Source organism: Microcaecilia unicolor, chromosome 3 (genome assembly GCF_901765095.1).
Source record: "Microcaecilia unicolor chromosome 3, aMicUni1.1, whole genome shotgun sequence".
NCBI classification, from domain to species: domain Eukaryota; kingdom Metazoa; phylum Chordata; class Amphibia; order Gymnophiona; family Siphonopidae; genus Microcaecilia; species Microcaecilia unicolor.
Window position 1 is genome coordinate 421,732,140 of NC_044033.1, and position 20,934 is coordinate 421,753,073.

At 44.2% G+C, this 20,934-nt stretch overlaps 1 protein-coding gene across 1 annotated transcript; it reads left to right on the forward strand.

Annotated features, from left to right (window-relative positions):
* The first annotated feature begins 1,028 nt into the window (after nt 1–1,028).
* Nucleotides 1,029–20,332, forward strand: RDH14 (retinol dehydrogenase 14). The gene is made up of 2 exons (XM_030198833.1): nt 1,029–1,442; nt 18,897–20,332. The coding sequence occupies exons 1-2, from the start codon at nt 1,062–1,064 to the stop codon at nt 19,512–19,514; spliced, it is 999 nt and encodes a 332-aa protein (XP_030054693.1). The 5' UTR covers nt 1,029–1,061; the 3' UTR covers nt 19,515–20,332.
* Nucleotides 20,333–20,934: the final 602 nt, after the last annotated feature.

Sequence of the window (20,934 nt, forward strand, 5' to 3'; positions counted from 1 at the left end):
ATTTTTTGGAAAAACAAGCAAACATACTGGCCACAACTAGCAACATTTGCATGGGAGATCCTGTACATCCTGCTACCAGCACATCTTCAAAGAAGACAACTTCTATTCCAGGAAGGACTGTGGAAGACAGGAGAGCTAGATTGAATCCTGAGATTGTTGATGATTTCTTATTTATCCACAGATTTAAAAAAAAACATAAGTGCCTTATAGGGCATATTTTTCCCCTCTAGGGCATATAGAACGGGTTGTATTTTATACCCCTGGACATTTTAACAGTGTGAATTAGGATTCCTTGGTGTAGTAGAAATCACCTATTGTTGGGGTTGGAAGGGTAGAATGTGGTGGTGGGATGGAGGGTTATTATAGCTGCTCATTGTTATTATTGTTCTCTATTTGTAATTTATACACAACATTTGCACAGCATATTGTTCCTTTTTATATTTTAATAAAAAGATTTAACTATAAAATCATAAGTCGAGGCTTCCGCAGATGAGGACAGAGCCCATGCGGATGGGGACAGGGCGGAGATGGCGACAGAACTGCATAGGAGCCAACTTTTCAAAATTATTGGGGGGGGGGGGGGGTGCTAAGCCTAATGGAAATAACCCCTGCCTGGACACATACAGGGAATTTTCTGCTCCTATGGGCGGATGTGGTGGGGATGGAGACAGAACCCTCGGGAACGGAGACAAACTTTGTCCCCATGTCATTCTCTAACTTAAACACAATCTGAGAAGGTACGTCAAGTTCCATCTCTAGCTGCCTTCAAATCTAAGCTAAAAGCCCACCTTTTTGATGCTGCTTTTAACTCCTAACCCTTATTCACTTGTTCAGAACCCTTATTTTATCATCCTCACTTTAATATTCCCTTGTTTGTCCTTGCTAAAAACAGTGAAGTCACTGAAAGGGGCTGTCTGTCAACGCTGCAGAGAAGTGCATCAAACTCTACACGTCCTAAATAAGGCCAACTAGTATCAAACCCTGCTGTCCTGGGTGAGGTTCTGGGGCTGGTGAGTGAGACAGTGGCGCAATAGGTGTCGGTCGGCCCGACTGCCCTGCAAATGCTTCGTTCTCTGCCTGAGCTGCGAATGGCGGTAGCCGGGTCGCTCCTGGCCGTGGCGCTGGGTGGCGGAGTTCTGCTTCTGCTTCGCCGCTTCCTCTCCGCCGGCATCCGGCGCTCCCCGCTGGGTCTCATGCGGGGAAAGACTGTGATCATCACCGGCGCTAACAGCGGCATCGGGCGTGCAGCGGCGGCGGAGCTGGTGCGGCTGCAGGCGCGGGTGATCCTGGCGTGCCGGAGCGCACAGCGGGGCGAGGAGGCGGCGGCTGACATTCGCCGGGAGCTGGGGGAGCAGGAGCCGCACACCGGGGAGCTGCTGGTTAAGGAATTGGACCTGGCCTCGCTGAGCTCCGTGCGCCGCTTCTGTCACGAGGTGCTGCAGGTAATGGGGGGGGGGGGGGATAAATGATGAAGGCACCACTGCAAATACTGTCTATACTTAGGACCGGCCCTGCCACTGGGCAGTACAATTTGGGGGGGGGGGGGGGGGCGTATATAACCAGCATCGCCGCCTTCTCCACCCCCATCAAAGTGTGCAGGAATAGTTCTGTTGGGATGTTTTCGTGTTCTGTTGAAAGTGCACGTCCTTCATCCTCCACAGTGTCATTGAACACTCAACTTGAGCGACACTGCCAGGCCAGCATCCCAAAGAACTCACCCCCCCCCCACCCCCCACTGAGGCAAAGGGGTGGAGTTGCAGTGATTATTTTTTAGGTGTAATCCATTCAGCTTGTAATATTTCTCCTTACAAGACTTTGTTATTCTAGTTACAACCTAAGCCCCATTGAACCTGCTATGTGTGGGAAAGCACGGGGTAACATAGTAGATGACGGCAGAAAAAGACCTGCACGGTCCATCCAGTCTGCCCAAGAAATGTGCCACTTTTTTGTGTATACCTTACCTTGATTTGTACTTGTCTGTTTCAAGGCACAGACCATACAAGTCTGCCCAGCACTATCCCCGCCTCCCACCATTGGCTCTGGCATAGACCGTATAAGTCTGCCCGGCACTATCCCCGTCTCCCAACCACCAGCTCCGCGGCTCTGTTATCCAATCTCGGCTAAGCACCTGAGGATCCATTTCTTCTGAACAGAATTCCTTTATGTTTATCCCACGCATGTTTGAATTCCATTACCGTTTTCATCTCCACCACCTCCCGCGGGAGGGCATTCTAAGCATCCACCACTCTCTCCGTGAAAAAATACTTCCTGACATTTTTCTTGAGTCTGCCCTCCCTTCAATCTCATTTCATGCCCTCTCGTTCTACCGCCTTCCCATCTCCGGAAAAGGTTCGTTTGCGGATTAATACCTTTCAAATATTTGAACATCTGTATCATATCACCCCTTATTACAAATGTAATAAATGATAATAATTCCATACTAAGAGGTAGAAGTCCAGAGTCGCTAGGGGGAGGATTACAGGTGTAAGAGGAGTGGGGACCCAGTCCAAGGGGGTGGGTTCTGAAATATGCAGAAAGACAGTGCTGCTGAGTGATGATCCACCTCACCAACCCATCCAGTTAGGAAAGTCCACCTTCTATACTTACCCGCCTAATCACTTCCTTCTTCCTCCCCTTACTTAGTCTCTTCACATTATTAATTGTATCTGATATCCTGGAATGACAATGTCATAACTAAACTATGTAAGCCACATTGAGCCTGCAAATAGGTGGGAAAATGTGGGATACAAATGCAATAAATAAATAAATAGTTGGGGAACAGCTAGAGTTGATAAAAGGGATTGCAGAGGGGCCAAACGCAAGGTGTCTTTGGTTGCTTGTACCCTCCCAGGGACCCTTGGAGGAGACAGGGGTCCTGGAGTGGTAGAATAAACTAAGGCTGAAACAAGGAGCGTTGCTTCCTCCAATAGTAGCAATTGAGAGAGAGTCTGAGGAACTCCTGGTGAGCAATGGTAACCCAGCCGGGGAGCAAGGAACCAGAGCAGGGGGAGCCTGTTCAAGGCTAGAGTACAGCACTGAGAAGTGCATCACTGGAAGTAGGTCAGCTAAAAGGGTCTGTGCCTGAGGGAGAACTGGATTGTGATCAGGAGCAGCTTTGGATTATTAGTAGCCCAAAGGGACCGGTAAATGGACAGGTGGAGCTGTATATATGTAAATACTTTGACAGTTGCTGAAGGTGACCAGTGGAAAGTGATTGAAGTTGTAAAATACAGTCTTGAGTGAACTGGAGACCTGCTGATATCAATAGTTGACTATACCGAAGAAATTATAAAGTAGTTTACCTGCCAGTTGCAGAAAGTTCAGTAAAGTTGAATTTGCATAAATACTTAATCCTTGGAGTGCTGTGTGGCTCTTTGCAGTGGGAGCGAGGACAGTTGCTCCCCAGATTGGCAGAGAACCCCTTAGAAGCCCGACTTCATGCCCCACTTCTACCATATCTCTGTTCCAGACCTTGATCCACACCCAGCTCGACTGGAGAGACTGTGCAGTGTGGGGAGTGAGAAAGTACAGCAGTGTGAAAGAAAGACAGAGAAGGAAAAGAGTGAGAGAGAGAAATATAAATTCTCTTTATTGTGGCTCGGGTCGACCGTGGGAACTGAGCTGGTGGTGGTGCTGATGAGACCCAGGTTACATAAGGTATGGATGAGACTAACCATTCTTGTGAGATAGTACTACTACTTATCATTTCTATAGCGCTACTAGACGTATGCAGTGCTGTAGATGTGGAGCGTCCGTTAATGCTTTCCAAAATACTAGGACAAGGGGGCATGCGATGAAGCTGCAGTGTAGTAAATTTAAAATGAATCGGAGAAAATGTTTCTTCACTCAACGCGTAGTTAGACTCTGGAATTCATTGCCGGAAAAAGCGGTTAAGGCTGTTGACTTAGCGAACTTTAAAAAAGGGTTGGACGGCTTCCTGGAGGAAAAGGCCATAGAATGTTATTGAATGGACATGGGAATAATCCACTATTTCTGGGATGGACGGGACAAATTGTTTGTTCTTTTGGCCGCTGTCGGAGACAGGGTGCTGGGCTCGATGGACCCTTGGTCTGTCCCGGCATGGCGATGCTTATGTACGTATGTACACTTGAACATGAAGAGACAGTCCCTGCTCGACAGAGCTTACAATCTAATTAGGACAGACAAACAGGACAAACAAGAGATAAGGGGATATTAAAGTGAGAATGATAAAATAAGGGTTCTGAACAAGTGAATAAGGGTTAGGAGTTAAAAGCAGCATCAAAAAGGTGGGCTTTTAGCTTAGATTTGAAGACAGCTAGAGATTGAACTTGACGTACCAGCTCAGGAAGTCTATTCCAGGCATATGGTGCAGCAAGATGAAATTTAACGGAGTCTGGAGTTAGCGGTGGAGGAGAAGGGTGCAAATAAGAGAGATTTACCCAGTGAACGGAGTTCCCAGGGAGGAATGTAGGGAGAGATGAGAATGGAGAGGTACTGAGGAGCTGCAGAGTGAATGCACTTATAGGTCAATAAGAGGAGTTTGAACTGTATGCGGAAACGGATAGGAAGCCAGTGAAGTGACTTGAGGAGAGGGCTAATATGAGCATAATGACACTGGCGGAATATTAGTCATGCAGCAGAATTTTGAACAGATTGAAGAGGAGAGAGATGGCTAAGTGGGAGACCTTTGAGAAGCAAGTTGCAATAGTCTAAGCGAGAGGTGATAAGAGTGTGGATGAGGGTTCTGGTAGTGAGCTCAGAACTAGTACCTCCGAAACAGAAAAGGTGGTGGCCCATGGCAATTGCTTAGTGGAAAATCCAGGCCTGGAGCTTGACATCAAGTCATATAGTAAAGAATGGCAGTCGTGGAAAGGAAGAAGTTGAAGTGAGGGCAAAGAAAAGACTCTGTGCCAGTGCTCTTTGCTATCTTGAGAAGGGTGTGAGTTAGATTCCCAGACCTGGTCTCCATTCCTATGCTGGCAAGGATTGGTCTGGTGGCACTAAGAGTCCCTGGGCTGAAATCTCAGCCATCGATCACGGTGATATGTAGGAGATAATCTTGGTACCCAGAGGTGTAGGGTTTCAAATGTTTTTAAGTGGTAAATTACCAGCCTATCTAGATACCCGAATTCATTATTGAAATAGCTACATTTGCTCTAGTTATAATTATTGGTCTAGTCTAGTCTATTCCAACTTCCTTTTTTTATATATATTTTGTATACATATTTAAGAAACAGCAAGTAACCAAACTGGGTCTCTACTTTGGTAGGGGGGGGATGTGTTTCTCAGAGATGCTTCATCACGGTGGACCATGGGGGCTTACCGCACACTAAAATGGCACTACCACTGGATGCACTGAGGTATCCTGTAGTAGTTTCCCGCTTAGCGAGCGCTAGTCCTGCACTGAAAAATATTTGTATTTTCTAGCACGGGAGCTGAGCCCTTGGGCTGAGAGTTGACATGCCTGCACTAATCGGGGAGTGCAGGCACATTATTGCGCGCTAGCCGATTAACGTAGGAATAGCCCTTGAGATGATGGTAAGGGCTCCTGCGGTAATGACCATGCACTAATGAGGAAATTTAGTATGTGGCCATTACAAAAAAATATGGCAAGGCAGCACAGAAAACCCACACACTGACATCAGCATCGGTCACTTTTTAGCATGGCTTGGTAAAAGGACCCCCCCCCCCCCCCCCCCCATGAGCAAATGAGTACTTTTATTTTTTCCCCTGAAGCAGAGATTCTCAAAACTAAGTTGGGATAAGTGTTTGCTCTCCTTTAAATGCATCAAATAAAGGAAATTGGACTTGATTGGCCCAATGATTATGAATTGGTTGTTTCAAAAATAGATATGATGGTCCTTAACCACTGTTTAGGTAGGACCTCTTAATGTTATGGTGCTATGCAGGATTGATTTTTTTTTAGGCTGGCTCTGTCCTGTAATTGGGTGTTAGATTATTTAACTAGTCAGATATTTTCAGGTGAATGGTGGTACTAAGGTTGATCAGCCCTCCTTTGTTGTGAGTGAAGGCTCATAACACCAGAGCCAGGCCAGTTGAACTGGAAACCCACAGGAACAGGAGTAACAAGAAAGAAAAAAGTGGACTATAAGGAAAACAAGAATCAAACAAATATTTGTTTTAGGAGCAAATGAAATGTGGATTGATTCTCAGTATTTTCACACCACATATTTGGAGTGGAGGAGTAGCCTAGTGGGTGGTGCAGTGGACTTTGATCCTGGCGAACTGAGTTCGATTCCCACTGCTTCTCCTTGTGACTCTGGGCAAGTCACTTAACCCTCCATTGCCCCTGGTACAAAATAAGTACCTGAATATATGTAAACCGCTTTGAATGTAGTTGCAAAAACCTCAGAAAGGCAGTATATCAAGTCCCATTTCCCTTTCTCCTTGGATGATATGCTATTTACCATTGTTTGTGTTATATGGTTGACAGGCTGTTTTAATGGTTATTTACACTGACACAAATTTTGGTTCTATGCTCTTATATAGCCTCAGCCACGAGGGTTGTCTCTTCAGTGACTGTCGATGTCTGCAGAGGTGTATGCTCATCCTTGAATGCTTCTGCCTCAATACATCACCATGTTTTTCTGAGCAGTAGGTCAGTCTTGACAAGGAGACCAGTTTAGGGCTTCTTTTACAAAGCCATGCTACCGATTCTTGGTGCGGCAAATGAGAGAAAGCCCATTCAGTTCCTTTGGGCTTCCTCTCGTTTGCTGCGCGGGAATCGCTAGCGCGGCTTTGTATTAGAAGCCTTTAGTGTTTAAATACTGAGTTGCTGCATATTTCTTTTTTTTTTTTTTTTTTTTTTTTGCGTTTTATTTATGCTTTGAAAATTTTAATTCAAAATATACAAAATAAATAAAGAAGTACTGAAAATTTCTCCAACAACAAAGAAAAATTCCAAACCACAATAGAAAAAAAACATAGATCACAATATTTAAAGGAGAAGTCTCCACATTAATACAAGGAAATCAAGAAATAATCAGGCTAGAATACAGCGGGACTAGACATGTCAGCCAACCTAACAGTGATCAGTTCTCTGATACCGGTTCTCCAGGAAGCAAACACTCTCTTAATTTTACAAACTATATTTCTATCAATTCTTGTCATTTCTTTAACAAAAATACCAAACACTTCTGTAAATAGTGCTATTCCTCAAGCCATTTATCTCTCGCCTGCCTGCCTGCGAGCCTCTCATCCATTGACTTACCTGCCTGCCTGCTGCTAGCTTGTCAACTATTAACTTACCAGTCCATCAATTCCAAACCTCCAACGCAGCTCTCCATTCTATCTGTCTGCTTAACACCTTAGTCACCACACAGTCATCTGCTACACCTCAGTCACTACGTATGGCTCCTATCCACATTCTCTTCCTTGCCCTGTCCCTTCCTAATTTCTTCTCCTCCCCACCCCCACTGTCCACCATTGGAACTCGTTGCCCTCCCGCCTGGCCCGCCACGGCAATACCCTTTTCACCCCCATCCCTCACCACCTCACCATCCCTCTTATCCCCCTCCTCCATCCTAGCTCTCAACCTTCAACACTTCCTTCCTGCTATTAACCCATCCCCATTCCTCCTAAGTGCACCCCGTCTTCGTCGCCTTCTTCGCCCGTCCTCCCCCTCCCTCCTCCGCTCTCTCTTGCTCCTCCTCCTACTATCCGCGGGAGACATTAACCCTAATCCAGGTCCCCCTCATCTGTCCCCGTCCTATCCACGCGGACGATCCCGGGACGTCTCCAGTCTCGTCTCTATTCCCCTCCTCCCCCCTTCTTCCCTCCCCTTCTCTCGCGCCTTGTGGAATGCCCACTCAGTCTGCAACAAACTGCCCATCACCCACGATCTCTTCATCTCCCACTCCCTTCAACTGCTCGCCCTAACCGAAACCTGGATCACCCCGGACGACTCTGCCTCTGTCGCAGCCCTTTGCCATGGTGGTTACCTCTTCTCACACACTCCCCGCCCAGTTGGCCGCGGTGGAGGCGTTGGGTTACTACTCTTGCCCTCCTGTAGTTTCCAACCCCTCCTCCTACCGCAGTCTCACTGTTTCTCATCCTTTGAAGGCCACTCCATCCGGCTATTCAACCCGCTACCACTCAGAGTGGCAGTCATCTACCGCCCCCCTGATAAATCCTTCTCTTCCTTCCTTACCGACTTCGATGCCTGGCTCTCTGTCTTTCTTGAACCCTCATCTCCATCTCTCATTCTCGGAGACTTTAATATACATGTTGATGACCCATCCTACCCTCACGCTTCTAAGTTCCTCACCCTAACTTCCTCCTTCAACCTCCAGCTGTGCTCTACCACCCCTACTCACCGTGATGGCCATTGTCTTGACCTCGTCCTGTCCTCATCCGGCTCACCCTCCAATTTCCAAATTTCAGCTCTTCCTCTCTCCGATCACCACCTGATCACATTCACACTTCTTCACCCTCCCCCCCCGCCCCGCCCAACCTTAACCACCACCTCCAGGAATCTCCAGGCCATTGACCCCCTCACCTTATCTGCTAGTATCTCTAATCTCCTCCCATCCATCATGTCCTCCGAGACTGTCGACAAAGCGGTCTCCGCTTACAGTGGCGCTCTCTCCTCTGCTCTGGACACCCTCGCACCATCCACCTCCCGTCCCACTAAGCGTACTAATCCCCAGCCCTGGCTGACCCCTTGCATCCGTTACCTTCGCTCCTGCGCACGATCTGCCGAACGCCTCTGGAGGAAATCTCGTACTCATTCAGACTTCCTTCACTATAAATTCATGCTATCCTCCTTCCACTCCTCCCTATTCCTTGCAAAACAGGACTATTACACCCAATTGACCAATTCTCTCAGCTCCAACCCTCGTCGTCTCTTCGCCACCCTTAACTCTCTCCTCAAGGTGCCCCCCGCTCCCACTCCCCCCTCACTCTCTCCTCAATCACTGGCTGATTACTTCCACGACAAAGTGCAAAAGATCAACCCTGAATTCACTACCAAGCCATCACCCCCACCCCCCCTCTTCATCCATTAACCCTCTCCCTCAACCAACCAACCCTGGCCTCCTTCTCCTCCTTTCCTGAGATCACAGAGGATGAAACCTCCCGCCTTCTTTCCTCCTCGAAATGCACCACCTGTTCCTCTGATCCCATCCTCACCAACCTACTTAACACCATCGCCCATACTGTCAACCCCTCCATCTGTCGCATCCTTAACCTCTCTCTCTCCACTGCAACTGTCCCTGACACCTTCAAGCACGCCGTAGTCACACCCCTCCTCAAAAAACCATCACTCGATCCTACCTGCCCCTCCAACTATCGCCCCATCTCTCTCTCCTACCCTTCCTCTCCAAAATACTTGAGCGCGCCGTTCACAGCCGCTGTCTTGATTTTCTCTCCTCTCAAGCCATCCTCGACCCACTCCAGGCCGGTTTCCGCCCTCTCCACTCGACAGAAACAGCACTCTCTAAAGTCTGCAATGACCTGCTCCTGGCCAAATCCAGAGGCCACTACTCCATCCTCATCCTCCTCGATCTTTCTGCTGCTTTTGACACTGTCAGTCATGATTTACTTCTCGCCACACTGGCCTCATTTGGGTTCCAGGGCTCTGTCCTCTCCTGGTTCTCCTATCTCTCCCACCGCACATTCAGGGTGCACTCTCATGGATCTTCCTCCACTCCCATCCCGCTATCTGTTGGAGTTCCCCAGGGATCTGTTCTTGGACCCCTTCTCTTCTCTATCTACACCTCTTCCCTAGGCTCACTGATCTCATCTCATGGCTTCCAGTATCATGTTTACGCTGATGACACCCAGCTCTATCTCTCCACACCAGACATCACCGCAGACACCCAGGCCAAGGTATCGGCCTGCCTATCCGACATTGCTGCCTGGATGTCCAACCGCCACCTGAAGCTGAACATGTCCAAGACCGAGCTCCTCGTCTTTCCATCTAAGCCCACTTCTCCTCTTCCCCCACTATCTCAGTTGATGGCACCCTCATCCTCCCCGTCTCATCTGCCCGCAACCTCGGGGTCATCTTCGACTCCTACCTCTCCTTCTCTGTGCATATCCAGCAGACTGCCAAAACATGTCGCTTCTTCCTTTTCAACATCAACAAAATTTGCCCTTTCCTCTCTGAGCACACCACCCGAACTCTTGTCCACGCTCTCATTACCTCTCGTCTCGACTACTGCAACTTGCTCCTCACTGGCCTCCCACTCAGCCATCTATCCCCCCTTCAATCCATTCAGAACTCTGCCGCACGTCTCATATTCTGCCAGAACCGATATACTCATATCACCCCTCTCCTCAAGTCGCTTCACTGGCTTCCGATCCGATACCGCATCCAATTCAAGCTTCTCCTCCTTACTTACAAATGCACTCACTCTGCTGCTCCTCACTACCTCTCTACCCTCATCTCCCCCTACGTTCCTGCCCGTAACCTCCGCTCACATGACAAATCCCTCCTCTCAGTACCCTTCTCCACCATTGCCAACTCCAGGCTCCGCTCATTTTGCCTTGCCTCACCCTATGCCTGGAACAGTCTTCCTGAATCCCTACGCCAAGCCCCCTCCCTACCCATCTTCAAATCCTTGCTTAAAGCTCACCTCTTCAATGCTGCATTCGGAACCTAACCTTTCGAACATATAGATTGCCCCAATCTGTCTGACCTATCAGATTAACTGTACATTTGTCCTTTAGATTGTAAGCTCTTCGAGCAGGGACTGTCCTTCCATGTTAAATTGTACAGCGCTGTGTAACCCTAGTAGCGCTTTAGAAATGTTAAGTAGTAGTAGTAGTAGTAAGTATTAGAAGATTGAAAGTTGTGGCTCTAAGGTAAATGGGATTCATGGCTTTGTCACCTGAGGTAAGAGCAAAGACCTCATGACAGAAAGGTTGGCACAAGGCATTGAGGAGCATTGGAGCCGACTCTGTGGGTGCTGTGGGTGCTTGAGCACCCCCAATATTGAGAAAAATTCCTTGTATCTGTTCAGGGAGAGGTCATTTCCATTGGGCTTAGCACCCCCAATAATTTTGAAAAGTTGGCTCCTATGTTGAGGAGTACTTTTACTAAGCTGCTGGAAAAAGAGCCCTGTGGTAGTGGTGGTGCCATTTTTCACACGTGCCAGGGCCCATTTTACAGCAGTGGGTAAAAAGCCCCTAAAAAAAACGTACACGCGGTAAGATAACTCTTAACCTGTGGCCATGGGGCGGGGAGCACTTACCAGCCATTGAGGTGGCAGTAAGGGCTCCCGTGGTAATCTAGCAGTAACTGGGCAGCGCACGGTGATGTCCTATTAGCACCGTGTTACAAAAAAATATTTTTGCTGGCACGCCGGAAATGGCGCACTTTTGAGCCAAAACTACCACCGGTGGCAGTTCTGGGATAGCATGCGGTAAGCCCGCGTTGGGCTTACCGCCGCTTTGTAAAAGGGCCCTTGAAATTCTGTGAGAGGAAATGCCTTGATCAAAAGCTGGAAGTGGGCATTTTAAGGCTCATACACACAGGTGCTTTTAAAAGAAAGAGCAGACAAACTTGATTGTAAATCATCACTGTCAGCTGCTGAGCAGATTATTAATGGAAACAAAAAACATTGTTTGAAGTGTCTGCACAGAAATACTAGAAGCCTGCAAAATAAGTCGGTACGGTTAGACTATGTTGCACTAAATGAAAAGATAGGTATGTTAGGCATCTCTGAGACCTGGATGGAAAGAAATTACCTAATGGAACACTGTTATACTAGGGTAAAAATTACATTGCAGTGATAGGGTGGATCAAATTTTTAGAGGGGTAGCACTATATGTTAGAGGGCCTTGAATCAAATAAGTTCTGCAGGGCACAAAATACATTTTGGAATTCTTATGGGTAGAATTTTGATGTGTAAAGGGGAAAAGGATAGTGTTAGGAGTGTACTTCCATCTGCCTGGCCAGAAAGAACAGACAGATGTAGAAATGTTAGCAGAAATTATGGAAGCTAAGAAACTGGGTAACAATAATAATGGGTAACTTCAATTACCAATCAGAACAGCAGCAAGAAACACTCAGAAGTTCATAAACCAAATTGTTTCTTCTATTAATGTTTTTCATACCTCACACTAACACTATCTGCTTTTGTCTCAGCTAGAATGTAAACCACACTGAACTCTGGAAAGGGGATATTAGCGGTATACAGGAATTGAATTGAATTAATGTTCATATGCTGGACCACCAGAAAATAACACTATATTACAAAAATTACAATGTGGAGAAAAAAAGATCTCAGGTCACAATTACCCCAAATAGACTAGGATAAAAACATTTCATTACCGGTCAAAACAAACCCCACTTGTAAATCAATATAAACTGATGATTTAATTGTTCATAATAAATTATTATCAAGAAAAAAATTGGTGTGAAATCAAGCATATGAAACCGGAACAGTTCAAAAATTTTAACAGTACGATCTTTCATTACATATATAGAAGTTCGCTTATCCATTGATAATGCATCACTCTCAGGGCTTATACTCGGGAACTTCTTTCATTCAAGCATCTTTTGCCAGATCTCAATAAGGAATCTCTGTTTTACAGAAAAGCTGCTGCATCAGGGGAAAACTCCTTTGTTCTATAAGCACTGCATCTTTCAAAATGATAGCAGGGGAACCAGAACGCCAGTATTTAAAGACTTTGTACTTCTGTAGACTCCTCCTACTCAACCTCATCCAACCAATCACATATCAGAAAATAGCAGGAGGAATTAAACATGCATGGGACTAGATTCTATCTATCACGCCTAAAAATTTAGCTCTGAAATGAAATTTGCATAAGCACATTTTATAAAGTATGCCTTAATTTAGGCGTACTTTATAGAATGAGCCTAAATTTCCGTGTTGTTTATAGAATATGCTGAGTGCCAGTCTGCATGACTACATTTAGTCACAGGCAGTTATGCCAAGTAAAACCTGGTGTACATGCCAAAGCCTAAATTGGGCGCGGACTGGGTGTATTCTATAACAATGCACATAGATTTTTAAAACACCCACGACCCACCCATGGTCATGCCCACTTTTCAACTATGCAACTTAGAATTTACACGTAGCCTGTTATAAAAAATGTGTAGGCAGCTTGCATAAATTCTTATTAATGCCAATTAGTGTCAATTGCTTGTTAATTGGTGATTATCAGCGCTGATTGGCTTGTTAACCAATTATGTTATTCACATTGTTATGGAATACGCTTCGATTTCGGCAAGGAAATCTAGGTGCGATATTTAGAATCCGGGGATGATGTGTGTACTGAAAATCTTCATTCCAAAAAATGCTGCCCATTCTATCTTGTTGTTCAAGCCCAAAGGCTCTACTGAATCAAAATAATAAATCCATTTCTGTTCACGCTGCCTCAAACTTCACCACAAATCTCTAGTGGTTAGTGCGGCGGACTTTAATCCTGGGGAACTGGGCTCGATTTCCACTGCAGCTCCTTGTGACTCTGGGCAAGTCACTTAACCCTCCATTGCCCACTTATAAAATAAGTACCTGTATATAATATGTAAACTGCTTTGATTGTAACCACAGAAGGCAATATATCAAGCCCCATTCCCTTTCCTTTAATTCTACACATTGCAGAGATTCAAATGGGTGTTGGTTTTGAACACAGTGAGAAAAGAGTGTCTCCTCAAACATCTTCATTTTGATACAGTGCTGGTGCTCCATCAGTCTTGTTTTCAATAATCAAGAAATTTAACCAGTATATAATAACCCAAATAACATTCTTAGATTGACAAGAAATAGATCTTCTCAAAACACATGTCTTTGCCAGTACAAACATGTTGAAACACTGTCATTTCCATCATTATTGAGCATAAGGAGCAATGACCATATTTTTGATGACCTACAGCCTTGCCAGATACACTTCTACGTGTCTCTTGATTTCATTGAAACTTATAATCACCCAAGTTCCAATGCCTTTCAATGCAAAAAATAATTTTAGTGTCCTTGAAGCAAGGATGTAATTTCAATAATGGTAGATAGAGTTGGATAGCGCTATTTAGTTTGTCAGATACAGTAGTATATTTTTGCACAAAAATTAAGAGATATCTCTTGTGGTTCCCCCTCTATATCTCAACAATTTTCCCTTGATCAGCAGTGGTAAATCTGTCAGCTGGTAGGTTAACATCAGAGGAGGAACCCCTGTTATCTAAAGGCCTTTCCAGTTCCAGTTTTGTTTGGAGTTGGAGAAGTTTATTCAGATACTCCAATTGAGATTTTCTTTTGATAAAACTTATAGCTTTAAGCTGGACCATTCTGTGGTGAAGAATTGTTCCACATGGATTCCCCCTGGTCCTTTGCACCATGTCTTACAAACATTGAAAAAAAGAGAAGACGGAGAGTGGGTGAAGAATCAGGCTCTTCAAACACAGACCAGAAGCTAAATAAGAATCACAAATTTAATAAAAGATGACTTAAAACGGGTTTTGGTTGTCTGGCAATCTGTGTCCTCAAAATGGAATATTTGTAAAGTAGAATATCATGGTCTTTATAAGACCGTTGTGAGGTGTTGCAAGGGATATCGCTTCTAGGCTTCTTTCCCTTCTAAGAAAAATTGTAACTGGGAGTGTTAAAAAACCAAAACATATCTTACATTGTTAAGAGAAATCAAATATTTACAAGGGCATAGAAGCTTAAAAGTTGCCCCTAACACCAAAACACATTGGTGATAGGCCAGAAAAATCTTCCTTTTTGTTTGAGTCCACTAAGGTCTTTTTTCTCCACAATTATTTTATGGGCTTTAAGCAAATCCAACAATACAAATATGACACTGATTCTTTGTGAGTTTGGTAATTGAAATCACCCATTATTATACTGTTGTCCAATTTGCCAGCGTTCCTAATTTCTGTAAACATCTGTCTGTTTGTTCTGTCCCAGAGGACAGTAGTAAAGCCCTACAAGAGTACTTCTTCCCTTCACATATGGAATTTGTATCCATAATGATTCCATGCTACTGTTTCATGTGGAATGTTATTTTATTTGATTCAATTCCCTCTTTAACATATAGTCAACCCCCCCCCCCCTCCAATTTGATCCTCTGTATCATTGCAATACTTTTTGTACCCTGTTAACCCTGTCCCATTGATTTTCCTCTTCTCCCACCATGCACAGCCATCTGGGACTCATTCAGCCAGGTCACAGAAGAAGCTCTTGAAAAAATCCTGAAAGGTCTAAGACCTACTACCTGTCCGACCCCTGCCCAGCAAAGATAGTACAATGAGCGAGCGTAGGCCTCATTGAAGAGGCCACCAAAATTGTTAACTCTTCTCTTGTGGAAGGGCAGCTGCCAACAACACTAAAAAGAGCTGCAGTGTGCCCCCTACTAAAAAAGAGCTTCCTTGATCAGGACAAGCTTGAAAACTACTGACCAGTCGCTAACATTCCTTTCCTGGCAAAACTAATTGAAAGTAATTGGCTAGACTCATGTCAATCTTGCTTCAGACCTGGGTATGGAACAGAGACAGTTCTTGTGTCCCTTCTTGATGATCTGCACAGAAACCGTCACATGGTATCTGCCTCGATATTGGTGTTGCTGGATTTCTCAGCAGCCTTCGATACTGGATCATAATATCATGCTTACAAGGCTAGCAGAAACAGGTATCGGTGGCATAATATTTACATTGTCAGATAGCAATTGGTTCTGTTCAGCAGCAGCACATCATGGGCACTGAACTGTGGGGTGCCACAAGGATCCACACTATCTGCCATTTTATTTATTATCTGTCTCATGTGTCTGTCTGAATTGCTTCAGTTGTACACAAAATTTTATATCTATGCTGATGATGTGCAACTACTCATACCCACTGAACCAGATCTACCCACATCTTTAAGTAAACTGACGGCCTGTCTAACAGCAACTCGGAAATGGGCAAACAACTACAAACTCTTCCTGAACCCAAGCAAAACAGAGATTCTTTGGGTACCTAACACAAGTGGACAAATACCTGACCTCAGAATACCTTTTTGGACGTATGAGCTCCCCCTAAAAGCACAGGCCAGGAATCTTGGGAGACTGGTAGACTCAGCACTCACTCTGATCTCGCAAATTCAAACAACCTTTCAAATTGTCTCTTACCTGTGGAAGCTACAAAATCTCTCTCTGGTGGTTGGGAGGCGGGGATAGTGCTGGGCAGACTTATACGGTCTGTGCCAGAGCCGGTGGTGGGAAGCGGGACTGGTGGTTGGGAGGCGGGGATAGTGCTGGACAGACTTGTACGGTCTGTGCCAAAGCCGGTGGTTGGGAGGCAGGGCTGGTGGTTGGGAGGCGGGGATAGTGCTGGGCAGACTTATACGGTCTGTGCCCTGAAGAGCACAGGTAGAAATCAAAGTAGGGTATACACAAAAAGTAGCAAATATGAGTTATCTTGTTGGGCAGACTGGATGGACCGTGCAGGTCTTTTTCTGCCGTCATCTACTATATTGATAAGATGAGTCTGACCACAGTGGCCCATGCCATGATAACATCATGACTAGGCTACTGTCATGCCCTGTACACTGGTCCAAGGAAACAACAGGGCAAGCGATCCACAAAATCCAAAACGGTGATGCAAAGGAGCAGATCACAAAAGGAGAATTCCTTTCAAAAGCACCCGAGACTGGCTATGTTTCGCCCACACAAGGACTGCGTGAGGGACTGAAAATAGTCAAGCAATGTGCAACAGCCAGTTCACCACCTTGGTTATAAAGATTTCATTCCAAGAGCTGGCAGCCTCACACAGCAACTCAGCAGCAAAACTAGCAGCTAATTATTTTCAGCTCCTGACACAGCCCTTGTGTGGGTGAAACACAGCCAGCGTCTGGCTCTTTTGCAATACCCAGTACACTGGTCAAACCAAAAAGATTACATTAGCTCCATCTTATTCATAGTACTGCAGCACGACTGATAGCTGCAAGTAGCATGACCACATCACACCCTTCCTGCAAAAACTACACTGGCTACCAGTACCTTACAGGGCTAAATTGAAAAGTCTGATTTTCAAGGTTTAGACAAAATGGGCCCGGAGTACTTAAATAATGTTAGCCCTTTACACACCTTTGAGACCTTTAAGGTCCTCTCAAGGAGCATCACTATTTGTACCCTCATCAAAAGAAATTGTACGATGATAACCTGCCAGGAAACCTTCTCAGGAGTAAACCCCACTCTCTGGAATTTAATCTGAGGGGCTATGTGTAATTCAAGACTATACTTCAGGAAGCAGGTGAAAGCCTGGCTTTGCTCCTAAGCCTGAAATACATAGTGCTACTGACTTTACTCTGCACCTGGACTAGCTTGCTACACCATGGTAAGTTAGATTAGTTTCTTATATCTGGCTTAACTGTACAAGAACTTACCTTGAGTTTAGCCACTCTTCTTTTATCTCAAACTGACTCTGTACCTGCACTTGGTCCCTCTGCTAAATGGTAAACTGTATTGTGGAAAAGCATTAGTATCGTATCTATGTTAGTTGAATGTTGTAATGCAGGCTTATTAGGTCTTTCATTAGTATTATGCTGATATCTTATTATATCTCTGTTATTTGAATTTCAGTGATGTTAAATGTGTGTATTTTTATACTGTTTCATGGTAGGCCTATTATTAGGTTTCAATTTGCTGTTTTCAACTTTACCTCATTTATTGTATTTATGTTTATATTTATTCATTAATTGTAATGCTGTTAACAAAATTGTAAGTTTTATGTTAAAGTATACATGCTGTACACCACTTTGGATTAATCTCTTCATAAAGGCGGTTATTAAATTATAAATGGGCCAGTCCCTGATACATATCTCAACTGAGGAAGATATAACATTAAAAAGAAAAACAAAACAACAAAAAAGGAAAGTTACTACTTTCGTTTAGATAATGTTCCTTCACAACCCTTTGTACACAAAGCAAATGACAAAGGCATTTCTTTTTTTTTTTCTAGGAATAAAAGTACAAATGTAGATTTTAAAAGCCATCTGATGCTTGTGTTCATCTAGAAGTTTTCAATACTAAAGATTGTTTTTTGTAAAAGATTATAAATGCTTTTGAATACACATAAGCCATGACCCTGCATTCCATCTTCATTCTTTCCCCCTATGAAATAGCATCAGGCAAACTGAAAATCCACTACTTAATACATTTCTTGATTAGCTTTCGAAGGTTGCCCTTCTTCGTCAGATCGGAAATAAGCTGGCTGAAACTTTAATTTGGATTTTCTGTTTGAATGCTGTTATTAAAACACTGCAAAACTTCAAGGACTGCAAATACAGCTTTTGTATTCTGTATAAAAACATAAGAATAGCCATACTGGGTCAGACCAATAGTCCATCTAGCCCAGTGTCCTGTTCCCAACAGTGGCCAATCCAGGTCAAAAGTACCTGGCAGAAACCCAATTAGTAGCAACATACCATGCTACCAATCGCAAGGCAAACAGTGGCTTCCCCATGTCTATCTCAATAACAGACTATGGACTTTTCCTCCAGGAACTTCTTTCTTTTTGGGGGAGGGGGTGATCAAAGCGAGAAATAAAATAATGGAAATTTGAACAGGCCCTTCCTGCATACATCAGTTTAATATCTGTTCTTTTCTTTTGAATTTATTTATTTTATTTATTTGTTACATTTGTATCCCACATTTTCCCACCTATTTGCAGGCTCAATGTGGCTTACATTGTACCGTAAAGGCAATCGCCTATTCCGGTATGAACAAATACAAAGTTATGTTGTGGTAGAACAAGGTTCAGGTGTGACAGACATGTTGGGGAATCATAGCGAGGAAGAGATAGTTTATGATCGTACTTTCCTATATGTTTAATATGTTTATATGTCTTCCTATTTTAAAACTTTTGATAATGCATGAGTAATATCTGAGTACTTCTTTGGTGTATTAAATTTATATTCTTTTTTTTAATGTGTTTTTTATCATTTTTAAAGGAAGAGCCCAGGTTAGATGTCCTAATCAATAATGCAGGGATCTTCCAGTGTCCAGACATGAAGACCGAAGAGGGTTTTGAGATGCAGTTCGGCGTCAACCACCTGGGCCACTTCTTACTGACTCACCTTCTCCTTGGCCTCCTGAAAAGTTCTGCTCCTAGCAGGATTGTAGTTGTTTCCTCCAAATTGTACAAATACGGAGAGATCAACTTTGAAGATTTGAACAGTGAGCAAAGTTACAATAAAAGTTTTGCATACAGTCGGAGCAAGCTGGCTAACATACTGTTCACCAGGGAACTGGCCAGACGTTTGCAAGGTACACAAGTCACTGTGAACGTCTTGCATCCTGGAATTGTGAGAACTAATTTAGGAAGGCACATTAACATGCCCCTAATAGCAAAACCCCTTTTCAATTTGGTGTCCTGGGCCTTCTTCAAAACACCAGCTGAAGGAGCTCAAACCTCTGTGTATTTGGCCTCATCACCAGACGTAGAGGGGGTGTCTAGGAAGTACTTTGGGGACTGCAAAGAGGAAGAACTGCTACCTAAAGCTACAGATGATTTAGTTGCAAGGAAACTATGGGATATCAGTGAAGTAATGGTTGGATTAGTAACATAAGTGTTAGAAACAAACCTGCAGATTAATGCACATAGAAAAGATATTAGGCCATCTTAATATTGTGTTCAATAAAATGCAAATTGCATGAACTAAGAATAACATATATTTTCCAAGAAATTTTGCGGCCGGTATATATAGAAATTCTAAAATTACGGCTGGTTTTTACATTAGAATCTGGTTGTATCAATCTTTGTTGCAGCAAATGTTGTTATAAATTGAATATTTTCTAAAAGCACCAGTGTGTTCCTTGAAGAAAAACACCTGCTTTGCTGATTCGGCTTAAATTGTTGGATTGTATAATGGGTCACATCAATTTAAAGAACTCTTGAGAGAGAGTTAAAGAAAGAGAAGACAGGAAAGGAACTCAGGTGATAACTCTAGTTTGGTTCCCTGCATCCAGGCTGGATTCAGTATGAGGGCAGTTCTATAACAAGGAGCTATATTTAGCTGCCTGTTCTGTAATGGAAGGTAGGTGCCTACTTCCTTTATAGAATAGTGTAATGGGTAAAATAAATGCCTATAATTTAAGTGCAAGAGCATGCCAACAACAGAGTTAATGTAAGTTCTTGTGTATAAATTATGGTATTCTATACTTCACAACTGCAACTGTGTGTTTTGCCTTTGCTCCGCCCATCTCCCAACTATGTACCATCACATTTTGGCTTCTTTTTATAAAGTTACTGCATTGCCAGAGTTTTCGCATTTATGCATGTGTATGCCAGTATTTTGGTCATTTACATGAGTTCTTGGCACCTAAATGTCGGTGCCTATGTTATAGAATTACCCCCTATATATCTACTATTCTAGAGCAGAGGTTCTCAACCCAGTCTTCAGGTCACACCCAGCCAGTCAGATTTTTCAGGATATACACAATGAGTATATCCAGATAAGAGCCAGTCTGCCCATCCACAGCAACCCCTAGCTCCTCCTTTCCCTATATGCATGAGATAAATTTGTGCGTACTGCCTCCACTGTATGCAAATTTCTCTCATGGGTATTCATTGTGGATATCCTGAAAACCTGTCTTGGTTTGTCCCGAGGACTGGGTTGAGAATCCCTGTTCTAGAGAGGTGATTGTCTGGCCTGTTCTTGAACGCTTTGGAGATGGAAGTTCAGCCACCACCCTAAGGGGCCCTTTTACTAAGCCGCGTAGGCACCTATGCGCGCTGAACGCGCGTCAATTCAGAGTTACCGCCTGGCTACGGCAATAATTTCACGTGGCGGAAACCGGGTGGTAATCGTCAGTCAATGACTAGCGGTAAGGTCTCAGACCCAAAAGGGACGTGCACCAATTTTTAATTAGCCGCACGTCCATTTTCGGCAAACATTTTTGAAAAAGGCCTTTTTTACAGGCACGCTGGAAAATGGATCTGCGCGCGCCCAAAACACATGCCTACACTAGTGCAGCCCATTTTTTCAG

What these genes read in the sequence shown, in the direction of transcription:
- RDH14 (XM_030198833.1), top strand. Translation starts at nt 1,062, where the DNA reads ATGCTTCGTTCTCTGCCTGAGCTGCGAATGGCGGTAGCCGGGTCGCTC. An exon ending in TCTGTCACGAGGTGCTGCAG is followed by an intron (nt 1,443 to 18,896) that starts GTAATGGGGGGG and finishes TCATTTTTAAAG; the next exon opens with GAAGAGCCCAGGTTAGATGT.